General features: G+C 51.8%; 1 protein-coding gene across 1 annotated transcript in view; it reads left to right on the forward strand.

The window, feature by feature from the left end:
- The window catches only part of noc4l (nucleolar complex associated 4 homolog), a 51,280-nt gene extending 29,958 nt beyond the window's left edge, over positions 1 to 21,322 (forward strand). Inside the window, exons 13-15 of the mRNA XM_078421833.1 lie at positions 20,335 to 20,399; positions 21,033 to 21,207; positions 21,309 to 21,322. Of these exons, the coding sequence (XP_078277959.1) occupies positions 20,335 to 20,399; positions 21,033 to 21,207; positions 21,309 to 21,322 (254 nt within the window). The remainder of the gene's footprint in view (positions 1 to 20,334; positions 20,400 to 21,032; positions 21,208 to 21,308) is intronic.

A 21,322-nucleotide genomic window follows, 5' to 3' on the forward strand; every position in this document is an offset into this window, starting at 1 on the left:
GATGGTCTGCATCCCAGGGTACTTAAGGAGGTGGCTCTAGAAATTGTGGACGCATTGGTGATCATTTTCCAATGTTCTATAGATTCAGGATCAGTTCCTGTGGATTGGAGGGTAGCTAATGTTATCCCACTTTTTAAGAAAGGAGGGAGAGAGAAAATGGGAAATTATAGACCAGTTAGTCTGACATCAGTGGTGGGGAAGATGCTGGAGTCAATTATAAAAGAGAAAATTGCTGAGCATTTGGATAGCAGTAACGGGATCGTTCCGAGTCAGCATGGATTTATGAAGGGGGTATCATGCTTGACTAATCTACTGGAATTTTTTGAGGATGTAACTAGGAAAGTGGACAGGGGATGTAGTGTACCTTGACTTTCAGAAAGCCTTCGACAAGGTCCCACATAGGAGATTAGTGGGCAAAATTAGAGCACATGGTATTGGGGGTAGGGTACTGACATGGATAGAAAATTGGTTGGCAGACAGAAAGCAAAGAGTGGGGATAAATGGGTCCCTTTCAGAATGGCAGGCAGTGACTAGTGGGGTACCGCAAGGCTCAGTGCTGGGACTGCAGCTATTTACAACATACATTAATGACTTGGATGAAGGGATTAAAAGTACCATTAGCAAATTTGCAGATGACACAAAGCTGGGTGGCAGTGTGAACTGTAAGGAAGGTGCTATGAGGTTGCAGGGTGACTTGGACAGGTTGTGTGAGTGGGCGGATGCTTGGCAGATGCAGTTTAATGTGGATAAGTGTGAGGTTATCCACTTTGGTGGTAAGAATAGGAAGGCAGATTATTATCTGAATAGTGTCAAGTTAGGAAAAGGGGACGTACAACGAGATCTGGGTGTCCTAGTGCATCAGTCACTGAAAGGAAGCATGCAGGTACAGCAGGCAGTGAAGAAAGCCAATGGAATGTTGGCCTTCATAACAAGAGGAGTTGAGTATAGGAGCAAAGAGGTCCTTCTGCAGTTGTACGGGGCCCTAGTGAGACTGCACCTGGAGTACTGTGTGCAGTTTTGGTCTCCAAATTTGAGGAAGGATATTCTTGCTAATGAGGGCGTGCAGCGTAGGTTTACTAGGTTAATTCCCGGAATGGCGGGACTGTCATATGTTGAAAGACTGGAGCGACTAGGCTTGTATATACTAGAATTTAGAAGATGAGAGGGGATCTTATTGAAACATATAAGATTATTAAGGGGTTGGACACGTTAGAGGCAGGAAACATGTTCCCAATGTTGGAGAAGTCTAGAACCAGGGGCCACAGTTTAAGAATAAGGGGTAGGCCATTTAGAACGGAGATGAGGAAAAACCTTTTTCAGTCAGAGAGTTGTGAATCTGTGGAATTCTCTGTCTCAGAAGGCAGTGGAGGCCAATTCTCTGAATGCTTTCAAGAGAGAGCTGGATAGAGCTCTTAAGGATAGCGGAGTCAGGGGGTATGGGGAGAAGGCAGGAACAGGGTACTGATTGAGAATGATCAGCCATGATCACATTGAATGGTGGTGCTGGCTCGAAGGGCCGAATGGCCTCCTCCTGCACCTACTGTCTATTGTCTCCATCTCTCCATCTCTTCCCCTCTCCCTCTCCCTCTCCCTCTCCCTCTCCCTCTCCCTCTCCCTCTCCCTCTCCCTCTCCCTCTCCCTCTCCCTCTCCCTCTCCCTCTCCCTTTCCCTCTCCCCCTCTCTGCCCCGCTGAGATTAATATTTTTGAGATGTTGAGAATCTGCTTACAGTGATTATAATGAGAAACTGTTAACACCATCTGCACATGGAGATTTAAATGTTCTGCTTCAATATATTTTAAACCTTTAGAGACTAATGGGAAATTATGGCGAGTCCGAAAACTTGTTGGTTGTAGAAGAAGTTTATTGCAGCCGCAATATTCGAATACAAAGTTAAACAACAAGGTAAAGGACAACCATCAAAAACTTACTGTCTTCTTCGAAGACTTCGCCGAACTAACTATTTCGGGCGCCAAAAGCGCACATGACAACGCTGGCCAATCAGCGATGTCGCTCTCTGGACCAATCCCTACGGTCGCGCTCACACGTGACCTTGCTGGCCAATCTGAGGGTTCGACGACCCGGACCATTCTCTATGGTCGCTACATGACCCCCCCCAGAACCCGAGGTACGGAACCTAGCAGGGAGCCGGATTTCGCGACCATAACGAGTAAGGAGAGGGGCAGCCTGAACCACAGGAGCCGGGGGTTCCGGACTTGGAGGAACTGCCGGAACGGGGGGTCCTGGACTGAGCGGAACTGACGGAGGTCGGCCTCTCCTAGGGGTTTGGCCGACCAGGACTGGTTGATCCGGATCCAAGTGTGCAGGTTTGAGCCGGGACACCGAGACGAGCTCACTCTTGCCGCACATGTCTAAGGTGAAGGTAGCCGTTCCCTTACGCAAAACCCGGAACGGCCCTTGATAGACCCTCTGCAACGGGGCACGATGGGAATCTTTTCGCAGAAACACAAACTCACAGTCCTTCAGGGAAGGCGGTTCATGTACCATGGGACACCCATGACGTGAAGTCGGAACTGGAGCCAGGGAACCCACCCGTGCCCGTAGAGATGCTAAGACTGATGGGACTGGAGGCAGCTGGTCTGAGGGGTCCGGAAACAAATCCCCGGGTACTCGAAGTGTCGAGCCATATACTAGCTCCGCGGACGACGCACCGAGATCTTGCTTAGGAGCAGTCCGGATGCCCAGAAGAACCCAGGGGAGTTGGTCTACCCAGTCCGGGCCTTCAAGCCTTGCACTGAGGGACGCTTTAAGTTGACGGTGGAACCTTTCTACGAGTCCATTTGCCTGGGGGTGATATGCAGTAGTGGGTTGTAACTTGGAACCGTACAGTTCTGCGAGCGCGGCCCAGAGGGACGAAGTGAACTGCGGCCCCCTGTCAGTGGTAATAACTGCCGGGACCCCGAAACGTGCTACCCAATGGAGGGCCAAAGTCCTGGCACAAGACGCTGACGAAATATCAGACAATGGGAAAGCCTCTGGCCACCGGGTGAACCGATCCACCACCGTGAGGAGGTGGGTGTAGCCCCGGGAGGAAGGTAAAGGCCCGACCAAATCCACGTAGATGTGGAAAAAACGAACTGCTGGGACCTCGAACTCCTGTACGGGGGGCTGGACATGGCGCTGGACTTTAGCGGTCTGACAGGGAACGCAGGAACGCGCCCAACCCGCTACCAGTTTCCGTAGGCCATGCCAGACAAACCGAGCTGCTACTAAAGCAGAGGTGGAGCGGATGGACGGGTGCGCCAGCCCGTGAATGGCATCAAAAACCCGGCGCTGAAGGGTGGGCGGTACTACCGGCCTGGGACGGGGAAGAGAAACATCGCACCAGACTTTTGTGCCTTCCGACCCACAAGCTACCTGGGCCAACTTCAATCCCGAAGTGGTGGACTGGTATGCCGAGGCGGTATCCGCTAGAAGCTGTGCCTCCGCAAGCTCCTGGGGATCCACTTCGCAGTCCACCGCCGAAATAGGGGAAAAAGCAGGTCTAGACAGGGCGTCAGCAACGGCATTAAGCTTACCCGCGACATGACGGACATCGGTGGTGAATTCGGAGATAGCAGTCAGGTGCCGCTGCTGGCGGGCCGACCATGGGTCAGACAATTTGAAAAATGCAAATGTTAATGGTTTGTGGTCCGTAAAGGCCACAAATGGGCGGCCCTCAAGGAAGTACCTGAAATGACGAACAGCTAAATAGAGGGCCAGAAGCTCTCGGTCAAATGCGCTATACTTCAGCTCGGCCGAATTTAGTTGCCGGATGAAAAACGCCAAGGGCTGCCAACGGCCACCGACCTGCTGCTCCAAGACCCCGCCCACCGCCACGTCAGAGGCGTCAACCGTCAGGGCCGTGGGGGCGGAGGGGCTCGGGTGGACCAACATGGTGGCGTCTGCTAATGCTGCCTTAGCTGCTGTAAAAGCCGACTCTGCGGCCGGGGACCATATCAACTCTACTGGTCTTCCAGCCCAGACGAAAAGTCCTGTAGGTGCGGTATGGGGTAGCGATCAGCCGTGGTGACAGCATTGAGACGCCGATAATCGCCACATGGTCTCCACCCCCCAGATGCCTTGGAGACCATATGCAACGGCGAGGCCCACGGGCTGTCGGACTGACGGACAATGCCTATTTCCTCCATCTTCCTAAATTCCGCCCGTGCCACCACCAGTTTGTCTGGCGGTAGTCTCCTGGCCCGAGCGAAAACGGGAGGGCCCTCGGTGCGGATGTGATGGACCACGCCGTGCTTGGCCGAAGGCGTGTCAAAACGTTGGATGAGCAGCTCTGGAAACTCCGCCAGGATCTCAGCATACGAGTCAGGGGCCGCGACGACGGCCTGGACAGTAGGGCTGGGCGGGGAGGCGATTGTCGGAGCGACGGGCTCCTCGCTGGCGGAGGGTCGGAGGTCGTTACCGCGGACATCAGGGACCAGTGAAAAAGCCCAGAGAAAATCTGCGCCTAGGATCGCTTGTCTGACGTCTGCTATGATGAATGGCCATTCGTACGTGCGGAGGCCTAACACAAGGGACATCTTCCGTATACCGAAAGTGCGAATGGGGCTGCCATTAACCGCGATGAGGGTGGGATCTGTCTTACCCGTTCTGGTTTCGAGGTCGGTCGGCGGCACTATACTGACGATGGCTCCCGTGTCCACCAAAAATTCTGTGTCCGTGAATCGATCGTGGACGTAGAGGCGTCGGTTCTGGCCAATCGCAACTGCCCCTATGTACGATCGGCCGAGGCATTTCCCGCGAAGGTACAAGGTGAGCGGCAGTTGCGGGATTCTCTACCCCATCGTAGGTGATAATAGCACCAGCCGCGCTTGTGCGGATCTTTTTGGCGGGCTTTCGGAGAACTGGCGGGAGACGCGGCGCCATCTTGATGTCGCTGTGGCGTGGTCACTGATGTCGAGACCTTGTTGATCGAACCGCTTGCCTTGTTTTTAGCCGCTATGAGCGCGTCCGCTTTCGCTGCAAATGCTTCGGGGTCCTTAAAAGAACAATCCGTGAGCAGCAGTCGGACATCCTCGGGAAGCTTCTCTCGGAATGCCTGTTCGAACATGAGGCAATCCGTATGCTCACCGGCTAGCATCATCATCTCGGCCATGAGAACGGACGGCCGTCGATCTCAGAGGTCCGGTAGGTGCAGAAGTCTTTCAGCGCAATCATGCCTATTAAACCCGAAGGTTCGCAGTAACAATTTCTTCATTGCCTCGTACTTGCTTTCCGCAGGCGGATTAACGATGAACCGCATCACGCGTGTGGTCGTCTCCGGTGATAGAGCGCTGACGAGGTAGTAATACTTCGTCGAGTCGGCCGATATGTTCTTTATATGAAATTGGGCTTCGGTGTGGACAAACCAAGATTGCGGTGAATGTGTCCAAAACAACGGAAGGTGAACGCTTACCGCGCTTAACTCCGGTGTGCCAGGCGCGGCAATGAACAACGAGGCGTCGTGTCCCTGCATAGTCGGTGATCGTCCAGATCACGTCGGGGTCACCAATATGGCGAGTCCGAAAACTTGTTGGTTGTAGAAGAAGTTTATTGTAGCCGCAATATTCGAATACAAAGTTAAACAACAAGGTAAAGGACAACCATCAAAAACTTACTGTCTTCTTCGAAGACTTCGCCGAACTAACTATTTCGGGCGCCAAAAGCGCACATGACAACGCTGACCAATCAGCGATGTCGCTCTCTGGATCAATCCCTACGGTCGCGCTCACACGTGACCTTGCTGGCCAATCTGAGGGTTCGACGACCCGGACCATTCTCTATGGTCGCTACAAAATGTTCTTTTTTAGCGAGGTTTTGCAGATGCCAAAGTTATATGTGAACCCCAGGATTACATATTGTGTCAGAAACTTGTCCACCCACTCATTATTTACAAACTGGCTTTTATTTCCTTGTTTTATTGTCTTTAAATGTTTAGTTTATTACCAACAGCCTCAAACAGAGGCTGGTCTGGGCCTTGCATCCGACGTCTTAGGTTTAGGTTTACAGTTTATTACTGTCACCTGCACCAAGGTACAGTGAAAAGCTTTGTCCTGCACGCTGTCCAAACAGATCAGATAATGTTGTACACAAATACAATCAGGTCAGACTCAAGTCCAACAGGTGGAGCAAAGGGGAAGATACAGAGTGCAGAATATAGTTCTCAGCATTGTAGCGCATCAGTTCATAAGATCAAAAGTGATAGGAGCAGAATTAGGCCATTCAGCCCATCACTTCTACTCTGAGAATCTAGACTATTAGAACTGAGATGAGGAAAAACTCTTTCAGTCAGAGAGTTGTGAATCTGTGGAATTCTCTGCCTCAGAAGGTAGTGGAGGCCAATTCTCTGAATGCATTCAAGAGAGAGCTAGATAGAGCTCTTAAGGACAGCGGAGTCAGGGGGTATGGGGAGAAGGCAGGAACGGGGTACTGATTGAGAATGATCACCCATGATCACATTGAATGGCGGTGCTGGCTCGAAGGGCCGAATGGCCTCCTCCTGCACCTATTGTCTATTGTCTATTGTCTATTAGCTGATATAGTTAATTAGAGATATTGATATATTGTTGTAGATGGTTGAAGGTGGTTTCTTTTGCTGTTGCCTTGGCTAATATAAAATGGATGCTTATTTCAGTAGAAAGCAGTAAGATGGATGCTTGCGGCAGAAATGTTACCATTGGGAATGGAATGTGTTTGTCCCTCTAGGGAGTAGGGAGTAGACAGAGGAGTATAGGGGTTCTTTATTCTTAAATTACTCCCTTGTCTGATCGTGTTAGCTTGTGTATTAAAACAGTTAGAACTGCAAGGTCGTTCAGTCGCGAGATTGCTCGTATATAGTAGATTAAAAGTTTCTTTCTCAATAACAACTCCTTATATGGGTGCGTGTGAAAGTAGGAAAAGTTTCGAATCCACTCTAGGTAAATTGATGCATTTCCCTGAAAGCATGTGACCTGTATTAATGGTTCTGTTTTCTCTGTAACCATGGGAATTGTATTAGAATTGTAATTGGTCCTTGATTTTATCTGTTACACCCCGTTTTCCTTTCTGTATAAAAAGTAAACAATCGTGGAAAAGTTGTTCTTTCCCTCTCCCCAGTTGAGATCTTTTCAGACATTAGCGTTGTCTCTGGAGATCCTCACAGGAAGAACCCCACTGTGGAATAAACCTGTTGTACTCACCCAGTGTACGCATATTACTCAGGCTGAAGGTAAAGAACTCGGATAGTCCACTCTGCCATTCAATCGTGGCTGATCTATCTCTCTCCCCTAACCCCATTCTCCTGCCTTCTCCCCATAACCCCTGACACCCGCACTGATCAACAATCTCTCTACCTCTGCCTTAAAAATATCCGCTGACTTGGCCTCCACAGCCGTCTGTGGCAAAGAATCCCACAGATTCACCACCCTCTGATGAAAGAAACTCCTCCTCTTCTCCTTTCTACAGGAACGTCCTTTAATTCTGAGGCTGTGCCCTCCGTTCCTAGACTCTCCTGTTGTAATACATAAGACAAGGGGGATGTTGTGATATTGCTGGGACTACTTTGTGTATCCAAGGACTACTTTGTGTATCCAAGGACTACTTTGTATGCCTGTGTATATAAGTGATTGGTGTGATTAGGCGGTCACTCTGGATCCAGATGACCACGGAATAAACAGCCTGGAGTTGAGCTCCAGCAATGTAACCTTTTATACACGTGTACTTGTGGTCCGTCCAGAGTCACTAAAGGTACAACAGGTACCGGGCCACGAAGTACAACATCTCCCACTAGTGGAAACATCCTCTCCCCATCCACTCTGTCCATTATAATATATATAGTTCAGTCTGAAGAAGGGTCTCGACCCAAAACGTCACCCATTCCCTCTCTCCGAGATGCTGCCTGACCCGCTGAGTTACTCCAGCATTTTGTGTCTACCTTCGATTTAAACCAGCACCTGCAGTTCTTTCCTGCACATAATATATTTATTGTTGTGTTGCGTTAATGAGTCAGTAAGGCTGCAGCATGTTTGAGTTTTGTTGTTCCTGTTGATACAGGGTGCATGGGGCAGATCAATAACATAACCATCCTATAAGTGTAAGAAAATAATTGCAGATGCTGGTGCAAATCGAAGGTATTTATTCACAAAATGCTGGAGTAACTCAGCAGGTCAGGCAGCATCTCAGGAGAGAGGGAATGGGTGACATTTCGGGTCGAGACCCTTCTTCAGACTGATGTCAGGGGGGCGGGACAAAGGAAGGATATAGGTGGAGACAGGAAGATAGAGGGAGAATTGGGAAGGGGAGGGGGGAATGGAGGGACAGAGGAACTATCTAAAGTTGGAGAAGTCGATGTTCATACCGCTGGGCTGTAAGCTGCCCAGGCGAAATATGAGGTGCTGTTCCTCCAATTTCCGGTGGGCCTCACTATGGCACTGGAGGAGGCCCGTGACAGAAAGGTCAGACTGGGAGTGGGAGTTGAAGTGCTCAGCCACCAGGAGATCAGGTTGGTTAAGGCGGACTGAGCGAAGGTGTTGAGCGAAACGATTGCCGAGCCTGCGCTTGGTTTTTTGCCGATGTAAAGAAGTTGACATCTAGAGCAGCGGATACAATAGATGAGGTTGGAGGAGGTGCAGGTGAACCTCTGTCTCACCTGGAAGGACTGTTTGGGTCCTTGGATGGAGTTGAGGGGGGAGGTAAAGGGACAGGTGTTGCATCTCCTGCGGTTGCAGGGGAAAGTGCCCGGGGAGGGGGTGGTTTGGGTAGGAAGGGACGAGTGGACCAGGGAGTTACGGAGGGAACGGTCTCTGTGGAACGCAGAGAGGGGAGGGGATGGGAAGATATGACCAGTAGTGGGGTCCTGTTGGAGGTGACCATCCTATAAAGTCCGTGTTCCCCTTGTACAGAGACACTGCACTGTGATTTAATTGTGCTTTAAATACTGAGTTATTTGTGCATGCAGTCAAACGGAATTGAGATTAATTGATCCGAGAGGATTTTGGATCACATTAGCTGGTTCCAGGACACGCAGTTTAATGATTTGCAAGAACAGTTTTTACATCGGATTGTGAGCTCAAATATCTTAATGTGAAGGTGACCCTGATGGGAGAGAAATGGTCGGTGTTTAATAGAAACATAGAAACATAGAAAGTAGGTGCAGGAGGAGGCCATTTGGCCCTTCGAGCCTGTAAGCACCGCCATTCATTGTGATCATGGCTGATCGTCCACAATCAGCAATCAGGGCGGCACGGTACGGTGGCGCAGCGGTAGAGTTGCTGCCTTACAGCAAATGCAGCGCCGGAGACTCAGGTTCTATCCCGACTACGGGCGCCGTCTGTACGGAGTTTGTACGTTCTCCCCGTGACCTGCGTGGGTTTTCTCTGAGATTTTCGGTTTCCTCCCACACTCCAAAGACGTACAGGTTTGTAGGTTAATTGACTGGGTAAATGTAAAAATTGTCCCTAGTGTGTGTAGGATAGTGTTAGTGTGCGGGGATCGCTGGGCGGCGCGGACCCGGTGGGCCGAAGGGCCTGTTTCTGCGCTGTATCTCTAAAAAAATCTTTTAAAAGACCCATGCCTGCCTTCTCCCCATATCCCTTGATTCCACTCGCCCCTAGAGCTCTATCTAACTTTTACTTTTAGTTTAGTTTAGAGACGGGTTTTGTAGTTTAATTTAGCTTTGGTAAAGATTGTAAATTGTCCCCAGTGTGTGTAGGATAGTGTTAGTGTGCGGGGATCGCTGGTCGGCACTGGCCAAAGGGCCTGTTTCTCCAAACCAAACTAATTAATAATATTGACAAGTGTTACGATCATCCCACACCTTTCCTTCCATACATTGCGTGCCAATTCCATGCATTGTGGAGCAGAGGAGACTCGGAGAGCAAGTCCAGAGTTCCCTGCAATATTCGTCACTGTCGGGTGGGTGGTGCAGGAGGATTCTGGCACCTTGGCCTTCATCAGTTAGTTTTAGTGATACAGCGCGGAAACAGGCCCTTCGGCCCACCGAGTCCGTGCTGACCAGCGATCCCCGCACACTAACACTATCCTACACACACACACTGGGGACAATTTACATTTACACCAAGCCAATTAACCTACAAACCCACACGTCTTTGGAGTGTGGGAGGAAACCGAAGATCTCGGAGAAAACCCACGCAGGTCACAGGGAGATCGTGCAAACTCCGTACAGACAGCACCCGTAGTCAGGATGGAACCCGGGTCTTTGTAAGTTCTGTAAGGAGCTCTGTACAGAATCTGAGACATTATGTTAGAGTTGTACAAAGTATTCTGGTGATCAAACTGCCCTTATTATGAACGATTCTCATTATAAAGTAGAGTTAATAAACCTTGCAGTTTGTTTTATGAGGGAGCGTAACGGTTTAATGGCGCACCCTGCCAGAGTTATCACTTAACATCCTTTCAGCAACAAAGAAAATAACTTTATCTGTGTGTGTGTGAATTGCCGTTCCATCAAATAACTAATATAAAGTACTGCTCCATAATAACAAAAAATCCTCTTTATTGTTGAGTTATTCCATTTCATCCGGACCATTAATCTAATGTGAATGCTTCAGTTTTCATTTGAGATATTCCTTTTCCATGTTTGTACTTTTTTGCTGGTTATTTTCATGTATTCCCCAACGAGCTCCACGTTTACAGACCTTAATGCCGCGGCAATAAGAATGTGATTTTTCTGTTTTGTTAGTTTAGTTTAGAGATACAGTGCGGAAACAGGCCCTTCGGCCCACCGAGTCCGTGCCGACCAGCGATCCCCACACACTAACACTGTTTTACACGCACACTAGGGACAATTTACAATTTTTACCAAACCAATTAACCTACAAACCCGCACGCCTTTGGAGCGTGGGAGGAAACCGGAGCGCCCGGAGAAAACCCACGCCAGTCACGGGGAGAACGTACAAACTCCGTACAGACAGCGCCCGTAGTCGGGATGGAACCCGGGTCTCCGGCGCTGTGAGGCAGCAGCTCGACCCGCTGCGCCACCGTGCCAACCATTCTCCTGCCTTCTCCCCAAAACTTTTGTCACCCGTACAAATCAAGAATCTATCTGCCATATCTCTGCATCTCTAAACGAAACTCAACTAAATGAATGAGGTTGAGGGAGAGATAGATCAACCAAAGATTGAATGGCAGAGCAGACTCGATGGGCCGAATGGCCTAATACTGCAGCTATGTCCGATGTTATGATCTGATAACTCCGTGACTGCAGCTCTACCACTAGGGTTGGGGTGACGTGCAGGGCTTTGAATGGGGAATGAGTTCATCAATACTGAGGATGGAGAGGGAAGTCTCACGGAACATGCTGAGGAAAATCAAGAGACATTTAACATTAAGAAATGTCCACAACCCATTAAGACTGAACAGCTGACCCCAGTGATAAGTTATGGTCTCTGTTCAGAACAATGCCAAGGCATCTTGGCAATTAAAACAATCAGTTAATGCACTGTTCTCAGCTGGCTGCTAACTAGGGTTGCCAACTTCCTCACTCCCAAATACGGGACAAAGGGTGACATCACCGCCCCACGCCCCACGCTCCACGCCCCGCGTGACCTCATCCAGCCAGCGGCCACGTGCTCCCGCTCCACCAACGGCGGCCGCACGGGCCGGGAGATGGGTCGCTAGGCGAACACGCTCCGTTAGCCTACACTGTCCCGGGCAGTGTAAATTGTAAAAGGCCTCTAGTGTGTGTGGGATAGTGTTAGCACGGTGGGGGGGGGGGGGGGGGGGTCGCTGGTCGGCACGGACTCGGTGGGCCGAAGGGCCTGTTTCCACTCTCTAAAAACTAAAGATGCTTTTATACAAGAAGTGGAGCTGCTTTAATCCTGCTTTTGCCGTTAATAATGAGGGTCGGCACAGTGACACGTCTGTCAGAGCCACTGCCTCACAGCCTGACCTCAGCCGCTGTCTGTGTGGAGTTTGCACGTTCTCCCCGTGACCTTCAGCCTAACTCGCCCACACCGGCCAACAATGTCCCATGTACACTAGTCCCACTTGCCTGCGTTTGGTCCATATCCCTCCAAACCTGTCCTATCCATGTACCTGTCTAACTGTTCCTTAAACGTTGGGATAGTCCCAGCCTCAACTACCTCCTCTGGCAGCTTGTTCTTACACCCACCACCCTCTGTGTGAAAAATGTGCCCCTCAGATTCCTATTAAATCTTCTCCCCTTCACCTTGAACCTATGTCCTCTGGTCTTCGATTCCCCTAGGCAAGACCAAGAGACTCTGGGCAAGAGACTCTGTGCGTCTACCCGATCTATTCCTCTCGTGATCTTATACACCTCTATAAAATCTCCCCTCATCCTCCTGCGCTCCAAGGAATAGAGACCCAGCCTGCTCAACCTCTCCCTGTAGCTCACACCCTCTAGTCCTGGCAACATCCTCGTCAATCTTCTCAGAACCCTTTCCAGCTTGACAACGTCTTTCCCGTATCACGGTGAGGTGGGCAATAGAATCTGGGGGGGGGGGGGGGGTTGAAGGGAATGCGGGGAGAGTAAATGTAGGATTTGTGTGGAGGGTCAGCAGAGACTAGATGGGCTGAAGGGCCTGTTTCCGTGCTCACTATCTCCGTGACTCTGGGGAACAAACTATTACAGCCAACGAGACATGAAATGGCATTTCTTCAAAGCAATAAATGGTGAATGTATTACTTTGAGGTATGAATAATCATTAGGTGTGTGTACTTAAAATAATTAGTGATTAATTAGTAGGAAGAAGTCACATTCGGTGATTAATTACTGGAATAATTAAAGAGAGCACATCTCTGAACACCGAGATTTATGTCACATCTTAAACCACAGTGCAGACAATTAACCAACATTGACTGTCATTTGTTGAACGACTGGAGTGACTAGACTTGTATACACTGGAATTGAGAAGGATGAGAGGGGATCTTATTGAAACATATAAGATTATTAAGGGGCTGGACACGTTAGAGGCAGGAAACATGTTCCCAATGTTGGGGGAGTCCAGAACCAGGGGCCACAGTTTAAGAATAAGGGGTAGGCCATTTAGAACGAAGATGAGGAAAAGCTTTTCCACCAGAGAGTTGTAAATCTGTGGAATTCTCTGCCTCAGAAGGCAGTGGAGGCCAATTCTCTGAATGCATTCAAGAGAGAGCTAGATAGAGCTCTTAAGGATAGCGGAGTCAAGGGGTATGGGGAGAAGGCAGAAACGGGGTACTGATTGAGAATGATCAGCCATGATCACATTGAATGGCAGTGCTGGCTCGAAGGGCCGAATGGCCTCCTCCTGCACCTATTGTCTATTGTCTCTCCCCAGTTTAATTTAATTTAGTTTAGTTTAGAGATACAGGGCGGAAACAGGCCCTTCGGCCCACTGAGTCCGCACCGACCAGCGATCCCCGCACACTAACACTATCCTACACACACTAGGGATAATTTGCCATTTTTTCCGAAGCCAATTAACCTACAAACCTGCACGTCTTTGGAGTGTGGGAGGAAACCGGAGCGCCCGGAGAAAACCCACGTGGTCGCAGGGAAAACGTACAAACTCCGTACAGACAGCGCCCGTGGACAGGATGGAACCCGGGTCTCTGGCGCTGTGAGGCATCGGCACTACCCACTGCGCTACCGTGATCTATCTTTACCTCTCAACCCCATTCTCCTGCTTCTCCCCATAGTCTTTGACACCCGTACTAATCAAGAATTCTCTGGTTTAAGAGTATCCAATGACTTGGCCTCCACAGCCAAGGAATTCCATGTTTTGGAGGGATATGGGCAGGGGGTTGCCAACTTCCTCACTCCCAAATATGAGACAAGGTGACGTCACCGCCCCGCGCCCCACGTGACCTCACCCAGCCAGTGGCCACGTGCTCCCGCTCCACCAATGGCGGCCGCCCGGGCCGGGAGGCGGGTTGCGTAGACTGTGGCCGCTGGCTGGGTGAGGTCACGTGGGGCGTGGGGCGGTGATGTCACCTTTGTCCCGTATTTGGGAGCGAGGAAGTTGGAAACCCTACTAACACGGGACAAGGGCGGTCCCGTACGGGACAAACTGATTCAGCCCAAAATACGGGATGTCCCGGCTAATACGGGACAGTTGGCGACCCTAGGCTTGGGTCAAACACAGGGAGGTGGGACCAGTGTTGGTTGGCATGGGCAAGTTGGGCCGAAGAGCCTGTTTCCACGCTGTATGACTCTCACTACAGAAGGCAGGCAGGCAGGCAGGGAGAGTTAGTTGTAGGATGGGGCTTGGTCACACAGATACATGCACTGTAGTAAATCACTCTGTACCTCTGCACATGCACAGCAGAGATTGTACTGGGAGAAGAAACAGTCAATAAGATGTTGGTTAATAGTCTGTCTGAACTCTGGCTATCGTCCTCTCTGTGACATCAGGGGTTCATTACTCAGACACAGAAAATATGCAAAATATGCAAAAATAAAACTTCAAACTATCAGGCAAGGCTGACAGGAAAATGTGCAGGTTATTAGTCCCGGTAATGAAACATCTCCATCACTCAGAGAGCATCGCACACAGACACAGAGTGCTGGAGTAACTCAGCGGGTCAGGCAGCATCTGTGGAGAACATGGATAGGTGACGTTTCACAGAGTGCTGGAGTAACTCAGCGGGTCAGGCAGCATCTGTGGAGAACATGGATAGGTGACGTTTCACAGAGTGCTGGAGTATCTCAGCGGGTCAGGCAGCATCTGTGGAGAGAAGGAATGGGTGAAGTTTTGAGTCGAGACCCTTCCTCAGAATGGGAGCCAGGGGAGAGGGGGTCTAGAGATAAGGAAGGGTAAGGTGTGAAAACAACAGATCAATGTAGACGATGTTCAAGGAAATGTAGAACGGGTCATTGTTAGCTGAGGGGAAGGTAACGAGAGGCGTACAATCAGTAAAATAAATCATGAGGGCAGTGAGACCGGTCGGAGAACTAGGGTGGGGGAGGGAGAGAGAGGGGACACAAGGAATAGCTGAAGTTACAGAAAAGTTACCATCCTCTCCTCAGGTGATCACACAAGATGTCGTACTGAAGGAGAGTGTTAGATTTCTCCCTGAGTCTTGCTTCCTGAACCAGCTGCCCTGCCAGGGGGGTGGGGGCCTGGAACGTGCTGCCAGGGGTGGGGGTGGAGGCAGATACCATAGTGGTGTTGAAGAGGCCTTTAGACAGGCACGTGGAGATGTCCCTGCTCTGCCCTCACCTACCGCCTAAACCAACCTGATCTCCCGGTGGCTCAGCGCTTCAACTCCCCCTCCCACTCCCACACTGACCTCTCTGTCCTGGGCCTCCTCCATTGTCAGAGTGAGTCCCAGCGCTAAGTGGAGGAACAGCACCTCATATTTCGCTTGGGCAACTCACACCCCAGCGGTATGAACATTGACTTCTCTAACTTCAGATAGTTCCTCTGTCCCTCTCTTCCCCTCCCCCTTCCCAGTTCTCCCACTTGTCTTCCTGTCTCCACCTATATCCTTCCTTTGTCCCGGCCCCTCCCCTGACATCAGTCTGAAGAAGGGTCTCGACCCGAAACGTCACCTATCCATGTTCTCCACAGATGCTGCCTGACCCGCTGAGTTACTCCAGCACTCTGTGATATCGCCCCAGCGTTGCAGATTGGTATGGGTTGTTCTGCTGCGTTGTGTGACCACACTCACACAGTGGTGGATGTTTACACCAGCGTTTGTAACACTCCTTGGTCTATTTTTAATGCGTGAAAGTTTGGGATTTCTGCAGATTCGCCAATGTGGCATTAAAACCGCCTTTCAAACATAGACGCTCTGATCCACTCGGCTTATGAAGGCACCATTGACTTGAGAGACCAAATTTAGTTTAGTTTAGTTTAGTTTGGAGAACCAGCGTGGGAACAGGCCCTTCGGCCCACCGAGTCCATACTGACCAGTGATCCCCCATCCACACTGGTTCCCTGTTATCCCACTTTCCCATCCACTCCCTGCACACTGGGGGGCAATTTACCGAAGCCGATTAATCTACAAACCTGCACGTCTGTGGGAGGAAACCGGAGAAACCCACGCGGTCTCCGGCAGAACATGCAAACACCACACACAGTGCCCGAGGTCGGGATCAAACCCAGGTCTCTGGCGCTGTGAGGCAGCAGCTCTATCGCAAGGGATGTGGTAAACGCTATACAAATGCAAATTCTTTACATGAGGTGGCACGGTGGCGCAGGGGGTAGAGTTGCTGCCTCACAGCGCCAGAGACCCGGGTTCAATCCCGACTACGGGTACAGTTTGTACGTTCTTCCCGTGACCGCGTGGGTTTGCTCCAGGATCTCGTTTCCTCCCACACTCTGAAGACGTGCAGGTTTGTTGGTTAATTGCCTTCTGTGTGTTTGCAGCTCGTGTGTGGAATAGGGTACGTGCTGGTCGCTGTGGCTCAAAAAGGTCATAAGGAATAGGAGCAGAATTAGGCCATTTGGCCCATCGAGTCTACTCCGCCATCCAATCATGGCTGATCTATCTCTCCCTCCTAACCCCATTCTCCTGCCTTCTCCCCATAACCCCTGACACCCGCACTGATCAACAATCTATCTATCTCTGTCTTAAATATACCCACTGACTTGTGGCCTCCACAGCCGTCTGTGGCAAAGAATCCCACAGATTCACCACCCTCTGACTAAAGACATTCCTCCTCATCTCCTTCCTAAAAGAATGTCCTAAAAGTAATTCTCAATGTTTATAAATCGACATGCACTCTCCATCTGTGCTGATTTGCTCAATTATTCAAGCAGGGAAGATTGATCATGATCACAGCAATATTTTATTAACAGCTGACAGAAGGAGTTATGACAGATAATGTCCCGTTTGAATGACCAAACCCACGGACTGCTCACTCTAACCAAGTGGCACTGGGTAACGCACGTAGATCTCTCAGCTCACCCCCCCCCCACCCCCCAACCCCACGATCACAACTCCTGGAGATGGTCACGGTGGCGCAGCGGTAGAGTTGCCGCCTTACAGCGAATGCAGCGCCGGAGACTCGGGTTCCATCCTGACTGCGGGCGCCGTCTGTACGGAGTTTGTACGTTCTCCCTGTGACCTGGGTGGGTTTTCTCCGAGATCTTCGGTTTCCTCCCACACTCCAAAGACGTGCAGGTTTGTAGGTTAATTGGCTGGGCAAATGTAAAAATTGTCCCTAGTGTGTGTAGGATAGTGTTAATGTGCAGGGATCGCTGGTCGGCACGGACTCGGTGGGCCGAAGGGCCTGTTTCCACCCTGTATCGCTAAACTAAATTAACCGCATGTGCAGGGAGTGGAGGGCTATGGATCACGAGCAGGCAGTGGAGATTGTGGGCCGAAGGGCCTGGTCCTGGGCTGGAATGTTACCACTGGAGGAGCAAGGACCTGCGGAGGATTGTATTCAGGGCTGGGAGGTGGGAAGTAAGGTTGCCAACTTCCTCACTCCCAAACACGGGACAAGGTCACCGCCCCGCGCCCCACGTGACCTCACCCAGCCAGCGGCCACGTGCCCCCACTCCATCAACGTCCGCCGCCCGGGCCGGGAGGCGGGTTGCTACGCAACCTCCATTTGGCAAACACACTCGACCCCGCTCCCCGAACACACTCCGTTAGCCTACACTATCCGGGCCTACAGTGGCCCCTGGGCCTACAGTGTCCGGGCCTACTGCAGCACCGGGGCCTACAGTGTCCGGGTCAACAGTGTCCGGGCTTACAGCGGCCCCCGGGCCTACACTGTCCGGGCCTACACTGTCCGGGCCTACTGCAGCACTGGGGCCTACAGTGTCCGAGCCATGGAGCACCTGCGGCTGAGCAAACCCCCGCTCAGCCGGAAGTACTCGTCGGACCCAGGCGCCGTAATCCTTCCCGGGAGCCGGTCCCACACAACATGAGTCGCATTTCCTCGACACCCTTCATCTCCCTCCGAGACGCAGGGAGGCGTGTCCTGTACGGGCTCCTCCTCCACACCCTGCACTTCCTCGCCCTGGTCCACCGTCCGGACACTAAGTGGCGGTCGGTGTTGCCTTCCGGTCACGAGGGGGGCCCGTGGTGGGGGTCCCTCTACGCAGGGATTCTGCCCCTCTCCATCGGGGACCTGGGGTGGAAGGTATTGCACCGAGGAGTCCCCTGCAACCTGTTCCTCGCGCGGTTCACAGACTCACCAGCCGCCTGCCACTTTTGCGGGTTGGAAGAGTCTGTGTACCACGTGTACATGCAGTGTGTGAGGTTGCAGCCCCTGTTCCAATATCTAAAGGGGCTGCTCCTTGCTTTTTGGCTGCATTTTTCACCCACCATCCTCATCTTTGGACACCCTGTGCGTAGGGGAGAGGGTAGGGCCGAAGATGTCCTGGTTGGGTTGCTCCTGGGCCAGGCCAAGCTGGCCATCCGCGACTCACGGCGCCAGGCGGAAGAGGGCTCTGCCCGAGCCAGCTGCCTGCTCCTTTTCCGGGGTTACGTCCGTGCCAGGGTGGTGTTGGAGAGGGACTACGCGCTGTCCACGGGCACCCTGGAGGATTTCCGGGACCGCTGGGCACCGCGGGGGATTGGAAGTATCCTGGATGGGGATTGTAATATAATTGTATAATAGTTTCAATAGGTATAATGTTTGTATAATACTCTGGTGGTGGGTTCTGTTTTGGTTTTATTGTATTGTATATATTATTTTAATATTTGAATAAATATTTTTGATTAAAAAAAAACTAAAAAAAAACTGTCCGAGCCAACAGCGCCCCCCCGGGCCTACAGTGTCCGGGCCTACAGTGTCCGGGCCTACAGTGTCCGGGCCTACAGTGTCCGAGCCAACAGCGCCCCCCCGGGCCTACAGTGTACAAGCCTACAGTGTCTGGGCCTACAGTGTCCGAGCCAACAGCGCCCCCCCGGGCCTACAGTGTCCGGGCCTACAGTGTCCGAGCCAACAGCGCCCCCCCGGGCCTACAGTGTCCGGGCCTACAGTGTCCGGGCCTACAGCGTCCCCGGGCCTAATGCAGTCCCGTACGGGACAAACAAATTTAGCCCAAAATACGGGATGTCCCGGCTGGTACGGGACAGTTGGCGACCCTAGTGGTAAGCGATGGGCTGAATGGCCTCATTGTGCACTGAATGAATCTCGGGAGTCTTTGTGCAGCAGCAGAGACACAGTCATGCCAGCAGCACTTGGTAAAAGCCAACCCTTGGAGCCGATTCCTGTGTGATACCAGCGTGGGGAGCGGAGTTATTCTGCTAGAGTCCTGTCCTTACATCTGCCCATAAATCCCTGGAACGGGAAACATTCACACATGTTTGTTCTGATAACCATTGGCAGAACACTGAAACGTTGCAGGAAAACTCTTCTAACTTTGGCGTTAAGATGCGGCATTAATATTTACAGCAATCTTGCTTTGCCATTGGTATCACAATCTGCACAGCGATCATCTCCGCCAAGTGAATTGATGAACATGTCTATTTGCAGCCCACTAAAACACCATAAACAAAGTGTTTACTGAAAATTAAATGATGCTGCAAAAGTGAACTGCATCTCCCTGCCTCCCCACAGCTCAGAGACTGGAACGAACCGCTGAAAAGCAGCGTGGGTGGAGGAAGGAACTGCAGGTGCTGCTTTACACCCAAGATAGACACAAAGTGCTGGAGTAACTCAGCGGGTCAGGCAGCATCTGTGGAGAACATGGATAGGTGACGTTTCAGGTGGAGACCCTTCTTCAGACTGGGAAGACAGTGTGTGGTACAGAGATGTTTGGACAGGCACGTGGAGATGCAGGGAGTGGAGGGATATGGATCACGTGCGGACAGAGGGGATCGCTTTAACTTGGCATCATGGTCAGCACGGACATTGTGGGCCGAAGGGCCTGTTCCTGTGCTGTACTGAACGGCCCTTCCATAAGCTAGGGCACTGTCCGATTCTCCTCTACCCCATTGCGGACATTTGACTCTGTCTGTGGAACTGGTTTGTGGGAGGGGTCAGTTTTAATAAGAGCCGGAGGGGTAGTTTGTTCCACACAGAGGGTGGTGGGTGAACGGAACGAGCTGCCGGAGGAGGTAGTCGAGACAGGGACCATCACAACTTTTAAAAGACATTTAGACAAGGTGATAGATAGGTCATTAGGAATAGGAGTAGAATTAGGCCATTCGGCCCATCGAGTCTACTCTGCCATTCAATCACGGCTGATCTATCTCTCCCTCCTAACCCCATTCTCCCTCCTTCTCCCCGTAACCCCTGACACCCGTGATGGGACATGTTTGGAGGGGTCGGGGGCCAAGCGCGGTCAGGTGGGCCTTGTGTGGATGGTGCGTGTTGGGCCAGCAGGAGTGAGATGGGCCGAAGGGCATGTCCCATGACTCTCTGATTGTGACCGGTGTGCGTCAAAGCTGTGAGCTCTCCTCTGTGCTCTCTAATCCACGCTTCGCTCAGCTTGTTACACCTGCTCCAGGTACACGTTTACACCTGCTCCAGGTACACGTTTACACCTGCTCCAGGTACACGTTTACAGGGTGACACTTGTCCAACTACGACTGGTTTAATTTACACGTTTCTATTTTGGGAATAACGTTCACGTTTCTGCCGGGTGGTGGCGTGTGGCGTGTGGCGTGTTTGATTCACACGCGGGTTTGCAAGCACAGAACACGTGAGCGGCCAACGTTGAGTTGACGATGGTGTCATGTGAGCTGTGTGGATGGAGGTCACGCCAACCTCTCTCACCCCGTGACAATAGTCTACCTCGCCCTCAACCACTTCCACCTTGTGACCCCCCCCACCTCTTCACCCCTCCCCACCTCCCACCCCCAATATCGCCCCCCCCACCTCTCCACCCCCCCTTCCGCACTCCCCACATCGCCTATCCCTCCCCCCTCTCCATCCCCCACATCGCCCCCCCTCCCCTCTCCCCCCCTCCTCACACTGTTATTCCCTTTCATGTTGCCCCCTCCCCTCACAGAGACCCCATGATTCCTGATTCCACCCCCCTCTTGCCCCCTTCTCTGTTACATCCCCAGTCTCAGACCCCTCTTTGTTGCACCCCCTCTGGTTGCCCCCCTCACAGTTACCCTAGTTGCCCCCCCCCCCACTGTGTTCCTCCCCTGTATTGCCCCTCCCTCGTGTTGCCCCCTCAGGTGGCAGGGCCACTGCTGTGTGGGCCGCTGGTCTGGGGGCCCACTGTTGATGGGGCTCTGTGCCAGGGGCCCACTGTTGATGGGGCTCTGTGCCCGGGGCCCACTGTTGATGGGGCTCTGTGCCAGGGGCCCACTGTTGATGGGGCTCTGTGCCAGGGGCCCACTGCTGTGGGGGGTCTGTGCCGGGGGGGTGCTGGACTAGGGACTCTGTGCCAGGGGCCCACTGTTGATGGGGCTCTGTGCCCGGTTCCCACTGTTGACGGGGCTCTGTGCCAGGGGCCCACTGTTGA

Source organism: Rhinoraja longicauda, chromosome 25, assembly GCF_053455715.1.
Source record: "Rhinoraja longicauda isolate Sanriku21f chromosome 25, sRhiLon1.1, whole genome shotgun sequence".
NCBI classification, from domain to species: domain Eukaryota; kingdom Metazoa; phylum Chordata; class Chondrichthyes; order Rajiformes; family Arhynchobatidae; genus Rhinoraja; species Rhinoraja longicauda.